Here is a 15216-nt window from a genome sequence, read left to right on the forward strand (position 1 = left end):
GAAAGAACAGCTAAAAGTTGATCCCGACCTCTTGTTAAAGGCCATCACTGGTGATGAAAGCTGGTGCTACGGAATTTGCAGATGTGGAAGAGGTGAAGGAAAAAATGACAGGCGTTAAAAGGTACCACATCGCTAGAGTTCCAGCACTGCCCCAAACAGTGGAAAACGTGTCTGGACTGATGCATTGCTTCAAATGGAGAATACTTTGAAGCGATAAAAATGTAGACATATAAAAAACTAAGTGAATAAAATAATATTGCAAAATTCTGGTTTCCTTTGGGTACCCCCTCATATATATATATATATAAAGCAAAATCGGGATGGTACCTATGCCCAGCGTCGCCTTTCTGGCACTTGTGCCCATGACATGTGTAATGGACTTTCGAGCAAGATTGTTGCCAGTGCCCCTGGACTGGCTCTTGTGTGGGTGGCACATAAAATACACCATTTGAGTGTGGCCATTGCCAGTACCACCTGACTGGCCTCATGCGGGTGGCAGGTAAAAGCACCCACTACACTCTCAGAGTGGTTGGCGTTAGGAAGGGCATCCAGCTGTAGAAACTCTGCCAAATCAGATTGGAGCCTGGTGTAGCCATCCGGTTTCACCAGTCCTCAGTCAAATCGTCCAACCCATGCTAGCATGGAAAGCAGACGTTAAACGATGATGATGATGATGATGATATATATATATATGTATATATACATAAATCTTTGGAAAAAAGCAATGAAAAATATATACACACCTTATGCAACAAGTAAAACAAATCTACAAAACTAAAATAAATACAGTACTATTTACTGATCCAGTTAGATTTATGGCTGCATTTGGCTGCTTTGCTTTGTTCTGACAAGCCTCTGATTCTTTCCTGTAGCAATTTAGCACTACCATTGACAACTTTTTAACTTCATACTTTGTTCAAAATTTGAACTGATCTTTGAAATTCACTCCATAGTATGCGTTACCTCACTCAGGCTTTTCTCTTGTTTGCTATCTGATCTACAAGCCTGCAGTTCCATTATCTCCTTAATGTCCCAAAAGGTGAGGGTCTTGTTATCAATTCACAATAAATCATTGATATCTCCTGCATCAATGTCTTCAAATCTCCTTTCTTGTGTCATTTGTTCAAGGCTATTATTGCAGATTGAAAATGTTTCGTCCAATCCTAAAGTTCTTCTTAATTATATTTAGATGCAATTTTTTTTCCTTCTTCTTTTTCTTTTTTTTTTTTTTGCTCTGAAACCTAATTAGGCACAATTAACTTCTTCCCAGTCATTTAACATTTTTTTTCTTTTATAATATAATTTTTTCCAGAATTTTTCTTTAACACACTGGTGTTTATCATCAGTTGCTGCAATCAACTAACTTAAAGGTCTTCTACAATCATCACCATCATCATCATCATCATCATCATCATCATCACCATCTTCATCAATGTCGTTGTCACCACCACCACCACCACCACCACCACCAAATGTCTGTTTTCCATGCTGGCATTGGTTGGGTGGTTTGACAGGATCTGGCAAGGGACTGGGCTGTGTTGAGTTCCAGTGTCAGTTTCGGCTTAGTTTCTATGGTTGAGTGTCCTTTATAATACCAACTTCTTTACTGAGTATACTGAGTACTTTTTTGTGATACAGGCAAACATAGACCTCTTTCTGAAACAAATTCGAAGCAACTGTATTTCACAAATAAAACTTAACCTAATGAATCCATTATTTTGTTGCTTTTACATGAATCGACACCCCATTATCACCCCTTTTTACATGAATCACTACCTCATTATCACCCCACTTTTTTTCAATGCCCCCTTGGAACTTTCCACTGCCCCACAAGGGAGCAATACTGCCCACTTTGGGAACCATTGCTTTAAACAAACTGTTAAGGGAACCAATCACACTGATATTGTAGATCTTGTGATGACTACGCAAATAACAGTTTCAAATTTTGGCACAAGGCCAGCAATTTCAGATGAAACGGGGTAACTCAATGACATCAACACAGTCCTTCACTTGTACTTCATTTCATCAACCCTGCAAGGATGAACGGCAAAGGTGACCTCAGTGATATTGGAACTCAGAATGTAAAGAACTAGAAAATTGCAACTAACTATTTTGTCTGATGTACTAACGAGCATGCTAATAATATAAAAAGTTTTAGACTTTTCCAAAATAATCTACATCTGACTACATTAAAAATTATATTTGCTGTATATTTACTTCTTTCTATGAAGCATTTCACTTACGCTAGAACTTCTGATGCAGTCTGGAGGATGTCAGCACTTCCTGATTCCATTGTTATCTAAATGATATGCAGACTATATTGATATTTGAACTTTGCTAACCATCCACGAAAAGCATCAAACATTTGAATAACTTTTTCAGCTGCTTTATATCTCTAATGATAATTATGTGATGTGTGTCAGTAAGTTTGTGTGAGAATTTACCATTTTTTGTTTTTTATTTTTGCATTAACACTTTTGTATTCAGATTATTCTGTTAAATGTAATCCTGATTTACAATGTTTGAATTGATCATGTATTATCTCATAGCTTTGAGATTTTGATATATGTACTTATTTTTAGAATGACATAGCAGGGTAGGTGTGAGAGTTTGAATCTGGTCAGTTTCAGCATAGAACACAGAATATTTGAGCCAGATATGGCTGGTTTAAATGCTGAAGTGTTAAACACCAATATAATCATAATCTACACCATTTGAAAGGTATTCATATTCTGAGGTTTGCCTACAACTCTAAGTAGGTAGAGAGGGGAGAAAGATGTGTATGTTAAAATGAGGAGAATGGTCAAAAGGAATAGGTGAGGAAAGAAGAAAGAAAGAGAGGTACTTAGTACCACTACATTCTCAAAATTTCATTCACACCACAAAGACCCCTTTAAATGAACAGCACATGGAATCTACGTCTCCACACTTTCCATTTGTAATGACAAAATATGAACTCCTATCGGAATTTACATACCATGGACAAGAAGCATTTCTACCACTTCTACACATCACTTTCCTTAGATAATGGCACTGCAACTATAACATCCTGCACATATTTTAATTTTTATTCTCTTATTTCTCTTTATACTTATTTCCATCCTTTTCCCAAATAACTCCTTATACTGAACTCTACTATTTCCCTCTATTTAACCATCTCACATTGTCTCTGATGAAGAGCTATCCCTAATATCCCAGAAACAGCTGTAAGACTAACTTTCTCTTTATGAATGTCCTGAAAATTCCACACAGCCATGGCTTTGTTGTCTCATTCTATTTAATGCATATACACATATATATATATATATATGGCTTTATTATCTCATCTTATTTAATATATATATATACACACACACACACACAAACATATACATACACATAAATACATAAACATATATATATGTATACATATATATATACATACATGTATGTATGTATGTATTGGAGAAATCTTAAATCTTAAGCTCATCTACTTTTCTCATTTGGAGTTGGACCCAATTGCCCCAAAGCGATCAATCTACTTTCTCTGTAAGTGGAGATAATTTCAATAAATTACAAATTTATCTAGATTGATACTTAACATATACTTTTATTCATCTTTGTTGTTCAAATATTTGCCAATGGTCATACTGATCTCTCTTAGCTTATTTTCATTTATAAAATGGCATGGCTGTGTGGTAAGATGCTTGCTTGCCAACCACGTAGTTCCAGGTTCACTTCCACTACATGGAATTTTGAGCAAATGTCTTCCGCTATAACCTTGGGCTGATCAAAGCCTTGTGAGTGGATTTGATAGACAGAAACTGAAAGAAGCCCATCATGTGTGTGTGTATGTATATATAAATATATATATATATGTGATGTTTTTGAAAAATGGTGCCAAATTTTACTATTTTGTAAATAATGATAATAACAGTATTTTATAAGCTTAAAGCTTGTAAGAGATTACCATGTATTGACTAAAGAAAATAATCTAATATTGGGGCATATGAGCACTTGATAGAAAAAAGATAGATAGATAGATAGACAGACAGATTGACAGAGATAGAGAGAGAGACAGACATGCAGCCACACAGACAGATAGATAGATAGATAGATAGATAGATAGATAGATAGATAGATAGATAGACAGATAGGCAGAGATAGAGAGAGAGACAGACATACAGCCACACAGACAGATAGATAGATAGATAGATAGATAAATAGATAGACAGACAGACAGACAGACAGCCAGACAGACAGACAGACAGACAGACAGATAGATAGGATACACACTCATACATACAATTACTAAAGTCATCTTGTTGAGTGGTCTTGAATCATTACTAAAATATACACTATTAACAAAATAAATATACATAAAATAAAACCTAGAATTATAATAAAAGCTATTAGTCTTCTGAAATTGATTCAGTTCATGAGAATGATGTGGTTGGTCAAATGAAAATGATAATTCTTTATTTCTTCCTGTGAATCTTGTACAAAACATTGCAATTTTTCAGTAATTGATGAGTTTTTTTTGTTAAGGTTATAACTATCTTACCTCCACATTCTAGGTGTTAAATGTAGTAAAATTAGTTTTATGTTTTATTTATTTCAATCATTGGTCTGTGGCCATGCTGGGGCACAGCCTTGAGGCATTTGTAGTTGAAAAGATTCTTTTTTTTTTCAAGTTTAGTATTTACAGAGACAAACCAACATTGGTTGTCAAGCAATGTGAGAGAGGTGAAATGTAAATGCTGCACTCAGCTCACTCATAACTTATCCGATCCATATCCTACTCTTGTTAAAACCTGAGTGAGGGCAATCTTGAGTGAGGGCAATCTTGAGTGAGGGCAATCTTGAGTGAGGGCAATCTTGAGTGAACGAAGACAAAGAGTTAACTGGTCAAAAATACAACTGAATGTAATTTTTGCTCTTGTAAATCTCACTCAGTTTTTAATTAGCTTTTTTCTTTTCTGTGTGTGAGAGAAGAACTGCAAAATGGAATGTTTCTGCGTCTGTAACTTCATAATTACACAGTAAAGAAAACTTCTCATCTAATTAATAGATTTGGTTAACATTAAAACATCCACATCTGTATCTGCTTAACGCATTTCTGGAATCATTTCAATTCAGTCTCTTTTCCTGTTTTTGTGGCAAAACATTTTCTCTAAGAGTGCGGGGTGGGGGATAATTCAAACATACCAAATTATACACACATACATATGTACACACACATATATACATACATATATGTATATATATATATATATATATATATATATATATATATATATATAAATATATCATCATCGTTTAACATCCACCTTCCATGCTGGCATGGGTGGAATGGTTTGACAGAAGCTGGCCAGGCAGAAGCCTGCACCAGACTTCTGTGACTCTTTAGCAGGGTTTTTACAGCTGGACGCCCTTCCTAAGACCAACCACCCAGAAGAGTGGACTTAGTGCTTTTTACATGGCACAAGCACAGGTGAGGTCAGTTTTGGCACTGTTTCGACAGTTGGATGCCTTTTACAGCTGGATGCCCTTCCAAATGCCAGCCACTTTACAGTGTGGTCTGGATGCATTTTATGTGGCACCAGCACTGGCAGTGTCAGCAAGTAACTTTGCAAGACAAGGAATTATGAGAGGAGCAGGTGCATTTGAAGAGAGGAACTAATGTATGTGTTTATAATACATACACTAGTGGAGATGCCTGGCTTAGTGGTTAGGGTGTTGGACTCCTGACTGTAAGATTGTGGTTTAGATTCTTAGACCAGGCAAAGTGTTGTGTTCTTGAGCAAAACACTTCGTTTCACATTGCTCCAGTTCACTCAGCTGGCAAAAATGAGTAATCTTGTGATGGATTGGCGTCCCATCCAGGCGGGGTAATTTATATGCCATGGAACCAGGAAACCAGCCCTTATGAGTCAGCATGACTCAAGACGGAATTGTACTAACTTTTTTTACAACACATACAAACATACATAAGACATGAAGTCCTTAGCCGACACTTAGTACAAGGTAGATAGTCATTTCTTCATAATATTTGGTGGGATTAAATGTTTGAATATATATGTGTGTGTGTGTGTGTGTATGTACAGCAAGCTATTGAATGATGCACTGTTATGTAGTTATGAAAACAAGATGGATTAAAGATAGATATGGCAAAGAACTGCTAAACTTACAGCAGTTAAAGTAACTACCTGTATCTGATTGATATTGAACCCCAAGCAACATAACAGAATTCTACTTGTTAAATAAATGTCATTTTTCAAACCATTTCTTGTTATACCTTTGTGATTTCTTTACATGACAAATTTAACATCTGATGAAATACAATTTAACCCTCAAAATTTTAAGTATTTTTAAATTGTGAATAAGATTTGCAACATTATCACCATCATGAGCATGATTATTTCAGCGAATGCTAAATTTTGTTTATTTTCTTTGTCTTTTTCCGTTTGTTTTGTTTGTTATTTTTTTTTTTTTTCATGGTGACATGAAATAAGCATGCCCAGTCACGTATCAGTTACAGATAAAAGGAATGATTATGACAAAACTTTATAATTGGAACAAAGGTTTTATGGTTTGATGCACTGTCAAATGAGTTTGATCTACAAAATGATTTTCCTTTCAAAAGATATAGAAAAGAGCCAGAGATCAATTAGTTTAGAATTTTCTTCTCTCTGCTGAGTCATTTCTGATCTTATTCTATACGTTTCTTTATAGATAATGCCAATAAACCAATTTCAAATGTTGATTGTCTAAATCAGTATTTCTAGCCCTTATTTTCTCAAAGCTTACCTAAAACACTTGGTCATTTACTACTTAGCTTAGGTTTGTTATGAAAGCATATGACTCAGTGGTTGGAGCGTCAAGCTCACAATCATGAGATAGTGAGTTCGATTCCCAGACCAAGCTGTATGTTGTGTTCTTGTGCAAGACACTTTGTTTCACTTTGTATGTATGTATGTATGTATGTATGTATGTATGCCCGTATACATGATGAGCTTCCACTGAGTTACCATCTACCAAATTCGCTCAAAAAGCATCAGTGGCCAGGGCAATAGTAGAAGACACTCGCCTAAGAAGTTGTGTAGCAGGACTGAACTCAAAACGGCATGCTTGCAAAGCAAGCTTCTTAACCACACAGCCAAACTTTCACATATATTATGCCAATTATTCTACAGCAAAGTGAAATAGTTTTGTTCTGGAAGAGGAAACAATGGTACTTAATAATAGATAATACAATGCAAAATCTATAACAGAACTGTAACCAATGCCCCTTTAAGTACCATTATTCTAAGCACATGTCCATTTACCCCCAACTCCTTGAATATGCTAGCAATATTATTCCAAGTAATTTTTTTTTTTTTTTGCATAAAAGTGTTCTTTAAAATCCTATAAGAAAACATTAAATTGGAATTATGTGTAACTGAAAAATCAATACTATATTTTCGCTTCTAATGTTATATAACTACTCAAGAAAGGTTATTTATTGTATGTCTTATTTAAAGATCACCACCACCACCACCACCACCAACAACAACAACATTGTTTTAACATTCACTTTTCCATACTTGGATGGGTCAGATGGAATTCATCAAGGTGGATTTTCTACAGCCAGATGCCTTCTTTGTCACCCATCCTCACATGTTTCCAAGTAAGGTGATATTTACTCATGAATGGATGTGTTTCCATAGAAGACTGGAAACCAATAACACCACTTGTACGACAGTGATACTCATTTACAACTATCACCTAATGTTGAGATGAGGTGGCACACACACACACACACGTATACACAACAGGTTTCGTCCAGTTCCCACCTACCAAATCCATTCTCAATGCTTTGTAAATGTTCAAATGTGTGTGTGCGTGTGTGTGATTGCACACACGTGACCAGAAAACAAAAATGTTGAAACTTGTTGACACGTTTGTCAGGAGGTGCAATCAACAGAAAGCATAAAAAAAAATGAAAAATGAAATTAAAAGAAAACACAAAAAAAAGCAATGGCAACATAGATTCCTTAGTTTAAACAGAAGATTGACAGTGATGGAATGACGAGATATTCCTAAACAACAGCTTAGAAGAGGTTAAGAGTCACTAAACATAGTCTTAGCTGTCCAACTGTAAAACGTTTCATCCAACAATTTATGCAAATATTTATATTTGCAGAACTGTTCAACTCATGCCAGTGAAAAGAAGCAGCAAAACCTTTAAAATTATATAAAGTTACTGAAATTCTATATAATGTTGGCAGTGAGATGTGGTTGGTATACAGCTAGTGGATGTCTGTCACTGAGGAGACAGGGTATGTTGAAATCAAGTGAACTGGCAGTTCATCTGTTAACAATAAAACTATGTGTGCTTTTATGCACCATGTATCTATACAATGCACCATGTGTCTATATTATGCACCATGTGTCTATATTCACCTCTCAAAGTGAATACCACAATATTTGGCATTGTAACAAAACATCAATGTTAAGTTGGTTATAAAGACTGCCTTGGAGTATCAAAACTGCTTCTGTTGCTAATAATTATTATACAAAGTTAGTTAAGAAAAACTTACCGATGCTTTACACCATCGACATGTTTTGCCATTGATGCCGGACTTAATAGACTTTTTGCATTTATCACATTTTTTGGTACAGTTTCCATCTATCCAGTGATGCTGCATATCCTGTGAAAGAGAAAACAACATGCGAGATGAAAAGGAATCATCATATACTTCATTTTATCTCTCATCTTTTACCTGTTTCAGTCATTTTACGGCAGCTATGCTGGGACACTGCCTTGAGGGGTTTAGCCAAAGAAATCAATCCCAGTATTTTTGGTAAACTCTAATACTTATTCTATTTGTCATTTTTTGCTGAATATAAACAAACCAACACCAGTTTTCAAGCAATAAAAGAACAAACACATATACACACACACAACAGGTTTCCACACAGCCTTGTCACATTCTGTGTCACGCTGAATCTCTCTGAGTACTATGTTAAGGGTACACATTTTTTGTGGAGTGCTTGGCCACTTGCACATTAATTTCATGAGCAGACAGTTCCATTGATCAGATCAACTGGAACCCTCATTGTCATAACTGATGGAGTGCCAGTTCTTTCTATAATTTTAAAAGCTGTGAAGCTGCTCTACAGCAAGAACTCTGTTCTGTTTTATTCCTTTTCTGTCATATTCTAAACCCTTATTTCCTCGCATAAACCTACCTTCTTCTCTACTGTAGCCCCACTCAGTTGAATAGGATTTCAGTTTTGCAAGTTACAAGGTGACCGCATAAGTGGTGCTAAGTCACAAGAACATAAACAAACCAACACTAGTTGTCAAATGGTTCGTGTATGTATGTGTGTGTGTGTGTGTGTGTGAGAGAAGAAGTTTTGGGTTCAGTCCCATTGCGTGGCACCTTGGGCAAATGTCTTCTGTTATAGACTTGGGCCAACCAAAGCCTTGTGAGTAGATTTGAAAGATGGAAACTGAAAGGAGCCTATCTCACATATGTGTGTGTGTGTGTGTGTGTGTGTGTGTTTGTGTCAGTGTTTGTAACCCTGCTCTCCTTGACAACTGGTGTTGGTTGGCTTACGTTCCTGTAACTTAACAGTTTGGCAAATGAGACCAAAGAAATAAGTACCAGGCTTAAAATGAATAAATACTGGGGTTGATTCATTTGAATAGAAATTCTTCAAGGTGATGCCCCAGCATGAGCACAGTCCAATGACTGAAACAAGTAAAAGATACAGAATGAAAGATGACTCTATTGAGAAGCAACAAACTATATTTTCTTCTAATTTAACAAAATGCCTATTAATGCAAACAAGTCGAATTATTTATTACAAGAAAATGGAACCTTCAATTAAACTTGTCATTCGAGGAAGAAAATATGATATATCTCAATTCTTTGTTAGCAACGAGTAATTATCCTCATCATTGTCAGCATCATTGTCATCGTCATCATCGTCATCATCATTGTCAGCAGCGTTGTCATCGGTGGCGGCAACATCATAATGATCACCATTACCGTCATCATCATCGTCATCATCATCGTCATCGTCATCTCATCGTTATTGTAACCATCATCATTGTTGTCAGCATCATCTAATCATCATTGTTATCATCTTCATCATAAACATTGTCATCATCATCATCATTGTCATCATCATCGTTGTCATCGTCATCATTTCAAAAAAAAATTAAAGAAATTGAAAACCGATTTTGTTGTAATTGCTGTTATTTAAGTGACTCTGTGCATAATGGAAGAGGGTGTGGTGAATGTGTTGAGAGGGAGAGAGAGAGAGAGAGAGAGAGAGAGAGAGAGTTAAGGAGGGAGAAGGAGAAAGGAAGAAAGAGAGATAGTGGTAAACTGAGAGAGAGTGTGGTAAAAGGAAAAGCAATGAGTTAGAGAGAGGGAAAGGAGATTGGTAAACTGAAAGAAAGAGAGGAATATTTGAGAGGAGTAAACTGAAAGAGAGTGAGTTAAAGAGAGAAGAGAGGGAGAAAGTGAGAGAGAGACAGAGAGAGGAGAGAGAAGGAGAAAGTAAGAGAGGAGGAAAACATTTGTGGGAGTGGTAAATAGAGAGAGTAAGTTAAAAGAAAGAAGAGTTAGAGAGAGTGAGAAAGTTAAAGAGGAAGGATAGAGAAAGACATGGGGGTGGGAGAGAGAGGAGAGGGAAAGAGAGGGAGAGTGGAATGGAGAGAGGGAAAATAGAAAGAGAGAGAGGAGAGTTAGGGAGAAAGAGAGAGGGAGACATTTGAGTCAGTGGCAAACTGAGAGATTGAGAGCATGACAAATTAAGAGAGAGAGGGGGAATAGTGGGGAGAGAGAGGGAGAGAGAGAGAAAGAGAGAGAGAGAGAGAGAGAGGCTGAGAATGAACACTGAGTCTTCTGTCTGTAGGCTAGAAATAGGTTTTATTCCATAGAATTGTCAATGTGCCGTGAACCTAAGATAAATTTTGCAAAACTGACAAAGTACAGCTGTCTACTTTAGGTAAAAATGTTCTTTCTTGTTATTTAATTGCTACCAAATTATAACAATTTATGTCATTTCTTGCTCCAATGAAAAGCTTTGAATGTTATACATAAATGTAAGCGTACAAGCAAGATGACTTTCGATGTTGGACATTTGAGTCAGTTGTTGCGGCAGTTTTCTTTCTCATCAGAAGAATCATTCAACTATGAAAAAGAAGGGGGTGTTTATTTTATTTTTGTGTTGTTTTGTTTTGTGTGCATGTGAGTTTTTTTTTGTTTTTTTTTACATTAAAGTGGATTGCAATGTGTAGTGTGGTTGATTTTTTACCTAAAAGGAGAAACGAAAAAAAATTCATAGGTGTTCCTGGTTCCAGTTTCACTTCCACAGTGTGACACCTTGGGCAAGTGTCTCAAACCAAAGCCTTGTGAGTGGATTTGGTAGATGGAAACTGAAAGCCTATCATATGTGTGTGTATATATGTACATATATGTATGTATATCTATCTGTCTGTCTATCTATCTATCTACCTGTCTATTTGTCTATCTATCTGTCTGCCTGTCTCTCTCCTTCTCTCTCTCTATCTATCTATCTACCTACCTACCTATCTGTCTGTCTGTCTGTCCGTCTGTTTGTCTATCTATCCGTCTGTCTATCTATCTAAAATACTACAATTAGCCATCGTTTTTGACAGCATGGGGCCAATTAGTATAACATAATTCATAAGGTCGCAAGCTGGCAGAATCATAAGCATGCTGGGTGAAATGCTTATTGGCATTTCATCTGTCTTTACATTCTGAGTTCAAATTCCACTGTGGTTGACTTTGCCCTTCGTCCTTTCGGGGTTGATAAAATAAGTACTAGTTGAACACTGGGATCAATGTAACCAACTTACGCACTCCCCCAGAAATTGCTGGCCTTGTGCCAAAGTTTGAAACCAATATCAGCTCTGACTCGTTTCAGCTTTTGCTGTAGTTGCAGTTGTTTAATCTCGAGTCAGCCCTGATTGAAAGGACCAAAGATCAAAGGTGTTAGATCAAGCTGTGACCGTTTGTTATCGGGCATTCCAGTTCACTTTATCTTTTTTAATCTTTTATCTCTTGCTTGTTTCAATCATTAAACTGAGGCCAAGCTGGGGCACCGCCTTGAAGAACTTTCAGTCAAATAAATCAGTTCTAGCATTTATTTTTTACTTTTTCTTGAGCTTGGTACTTGATCTTTTGATCTTTTGATCTTTTGATCTTTTGATCTTTCTTGCTAAAACTGCTAAGCTGCAGGGGCATAAATATACCAGCGAGAAGCCAGATATAGCCAGTTTCAACATAAAACAAATCAAATATTTTGACCAGATATGGCTGGTTTGAATGCTAAAGGGTTAAATGGTTTATTTCACATTCTCTCACAGTTTATAAGTTCTTACGACATCAGCAACAGTAATTAGGTTTAAATTCTTTGAAAAAAAAAAAAAAATAAAATAACAAGACATACCTGGAAAGATTTCTTAGATTTCACATAGGTCATAATACAAGATGCTGGGGCCTTCTGCACACAGCGTTCATGTACAATATATTTACAAACTGTAAAAGAGAGGAGAAAAAAAGGAAAGATGAATAAGAAAGCAATTATGAACAGGGATAACTAAGATTTATATCAATATCATTCAGTCACTGGACTGTGGCCATACTGGGGCACCACCTTGAATAGTCCAACCCCAATACTGATTTGCTTTTCAGTATGGTATTTACTACAAGTCTATTTTTGCTGAACTGATAATTTACATGGACATAAACAAACCAACACTGGTGATCAAGAGGCAGTAGGGGACAAATACAAAGGCACACATATAAGTATGTATGTATGTGTATGTGCATGTATGAATGTATATATGCATACATACATATATACATACTTACATATATGTATACATCCATACAGATAGGTGTCTTCTACTATAACCTTAGGCCAACCAAAGCCTTGTGGGTAGATTTGGTAGACAGGAACTAAAAGAAGCCCATAATATATACATAGTTATGTATGTATCTCTTTGTGTCTGTCTTTGTTTCCTACCACTGCTTGACAACCATTGTTGTTTTGTTTACATACTCATAACTTACCAATTTGGCAAAAGAGACTGAAAGCATAAATATCAGGCTTAAAAAAAAAAGTACTGAGGTCGGTTTGTTTGACTAAAAGCTTGTTGAAGTGGGGGCCCCAGCATGGCCACAGTTTAATGTCTGAAACAAGATACACAATAAAAGATTTACATGTATACTGTATTTTGTTACATTTGATCCCCTATCATCACCAGGTGTATTTATATAATATATAAGGATAATATATAAGTAGTACCAAAATTAATCTGAGCTAAGAACATTTATTGCCCTTAGTTTAGAAATAAATGTTCTTATTTAGAATCCAGTTTGGTACCATGTACATATCGCAGAGGAAAGATATGTCATGGCAATCACAGATTAGAAACCAATGAATCTGTAGTGATGTATTGCTGGTGAAAGTGCATGGGTTAGAGATTAGTGTGTTGCACTCTTTACAGCCACTTTACAGGTACTTTAAATGGCACTATCACCAGTGCCTTTTTATGTGGCACCAGCACCAGTGCTGGCACTAGCATCAGCACTTCTTACATGGTACCAGCACCAGTGTTTTTTACGTGGTACCAGTACCCACACCAATGCTTTTTACATGGTATCTTGTTTTTAAGATCTCAATTCTGTTGTGGTTGGCAGGTCATCTTGAGTACAGCAATGTCACTTCAAATTTATTAATGACAACTCATCTCAGGTATTTAATTAGAGAAAGGCAACGATCTGGCAGAAATGTTAGCATGCTGGCTGAAATATTTAGCGGTATTTTGTCTGTCTTTACATTCTGAGTTCAAATTCCGCCAAGGTTGACTTTGCCTTTCATCCATTTAGGATCGATAAATTAAGTACCAGTGATGTACTGGGGTCAATCTAATCGACTGGTCCCCTCCTCCAAAATTTCAGGCTTTGTGCCTAGAGTAGAAAAGAATTAGAGAAAGTGTTGAGGAGGTCGTCGTCGTCGTTTAACGTCCGCTTTCCATGCTAGCATGGGTTGGACGATTTGACTGAGGACTGGTGAAACCAGATGGCTACACCAGGCTCCAATCTGATTTGGCAGAGTTTCTACAGCTGGATGCCCTTCCTAACGCCAACCACTCAGAGAGTGTAGTGGGTGCTTTTACGTGTCACCCGCATGAAGGCCAGTCAGGCGGTACTGGCAACGGCCACGCTCATCTCGCTCGAGAAACCTCATGTGTCACCCGCACAAGAGCCAGCCCAGGGGCACCGGCAACGATCTCGCTCAAAAGAATTCATGTGTCGCCCGCACATGAGCCAGTCCAGGGGTACTGGCAACGATCCCGCTCGAAAGATTTCATGTAGAAATATATAAACAAGAAGCATATGTTAGCATGTGAGAAATTGAGACAAGCAGTTTATGTGAGGAACTTTTCATAAAGAACAAATAACACAAGGATTGTATGAAACCTTGCTGTGTATTTCTCACAGCACGTTAACATCTCTTTTATTTATATTTCTCATCCGATTCACACTATGAAAAGCTGGCATTATTCAATTTCTTGTGCTTTATAATTTAGTTTGGGAGATGAGACAAAGTGGAGGTTAAGAGGTGAAAACAGAAGAAAGGGTTGCAGGTCAATTTAAATGGATGTACGTGATATTGTTTCAGCAAGTTCAAAGAAGCAGTAAAACCACTAGAATGTCAGGAAAACAGGACAGTTTGACAACAGTAGGCCAGTGTTAGGAGAATTTTAATGAGTACCAGCTGATCTATAGGACATGAATGAGAACCATAAGAGGTGGGTGGGCAGCATTCGATATACATACATACATATATATAGATAGATATGCGTGTGTATTTGTGTGTGTGTGTGTGTGTGTTTTATTATTTCGCTTAGGCATAGTGATACTAATAACCTAGTGTTAGAATTCAAAATATATATATTTGCTTCAGAATAGAGTGTTAGTCAAGTACAGAGCAGATATGAGAAAATAAATGACAATGGAAAAGAAATTGTCATAAACTTCATTAGCTTACAGCTGTTCTCTGCTATAGGATGCAATGTATTCATCGTTGAATGCTTGTGTATCACCCTCTAGCTTCATCAGGACTCCAAACATGAAGTTTCTGCTGTAAGATGCATTGTAAGCTAATGAAGTTCATGACATAATTTATTTTCCTTTGTCATTT

General features: G+C 36.6%; 1 protein-coding gene across 30 annotated transcripts in view; it reads right to left on the reverse strand.

Moving 5' to 3' along the window:
* The window catches only part of LOC106879787 (diacylglycerol kinase beta), a 398611-nt gene that overhangs the window by 61096 nt on the left and 322299 nt on the right, over positions 1-15216 (reverse strand). For all 30 annotated transcript variants that reach the window (XM_089364501.1, XM_089364493.1, XM_089364500.1 and 27 more), the window contains 2 exons: positions 12454-12542; positions 8562-8672 (listed from right to left, as the gene is read on the reverse strand). In XM_089364501.1, coding sequence (XP_089220627.1) covers positions 8562-8672; positions 12454-12542 — 200 coding nt within the window. The remainder of the gene's footprint in view (positions 1-8561; positions 8673-12453; positions 12543-15216) is intronic.

The sequence above is a fragment of the Octopus bimaculoides genome, chromosome 16, assembly GCF_046866305.1.
Source record: "Octopus bimaculoides isolate indiv1 chromosome 16, ASM4686630v1, whole genome shotgun sequence".
NCBI classification, from domain to species: domain Eukaryota; kingdom Metazoa; phylum Mollusca; class Cephalopoda; order Octopoda; family Octopodidae; genus Octopus; species Octopus bimaculoides.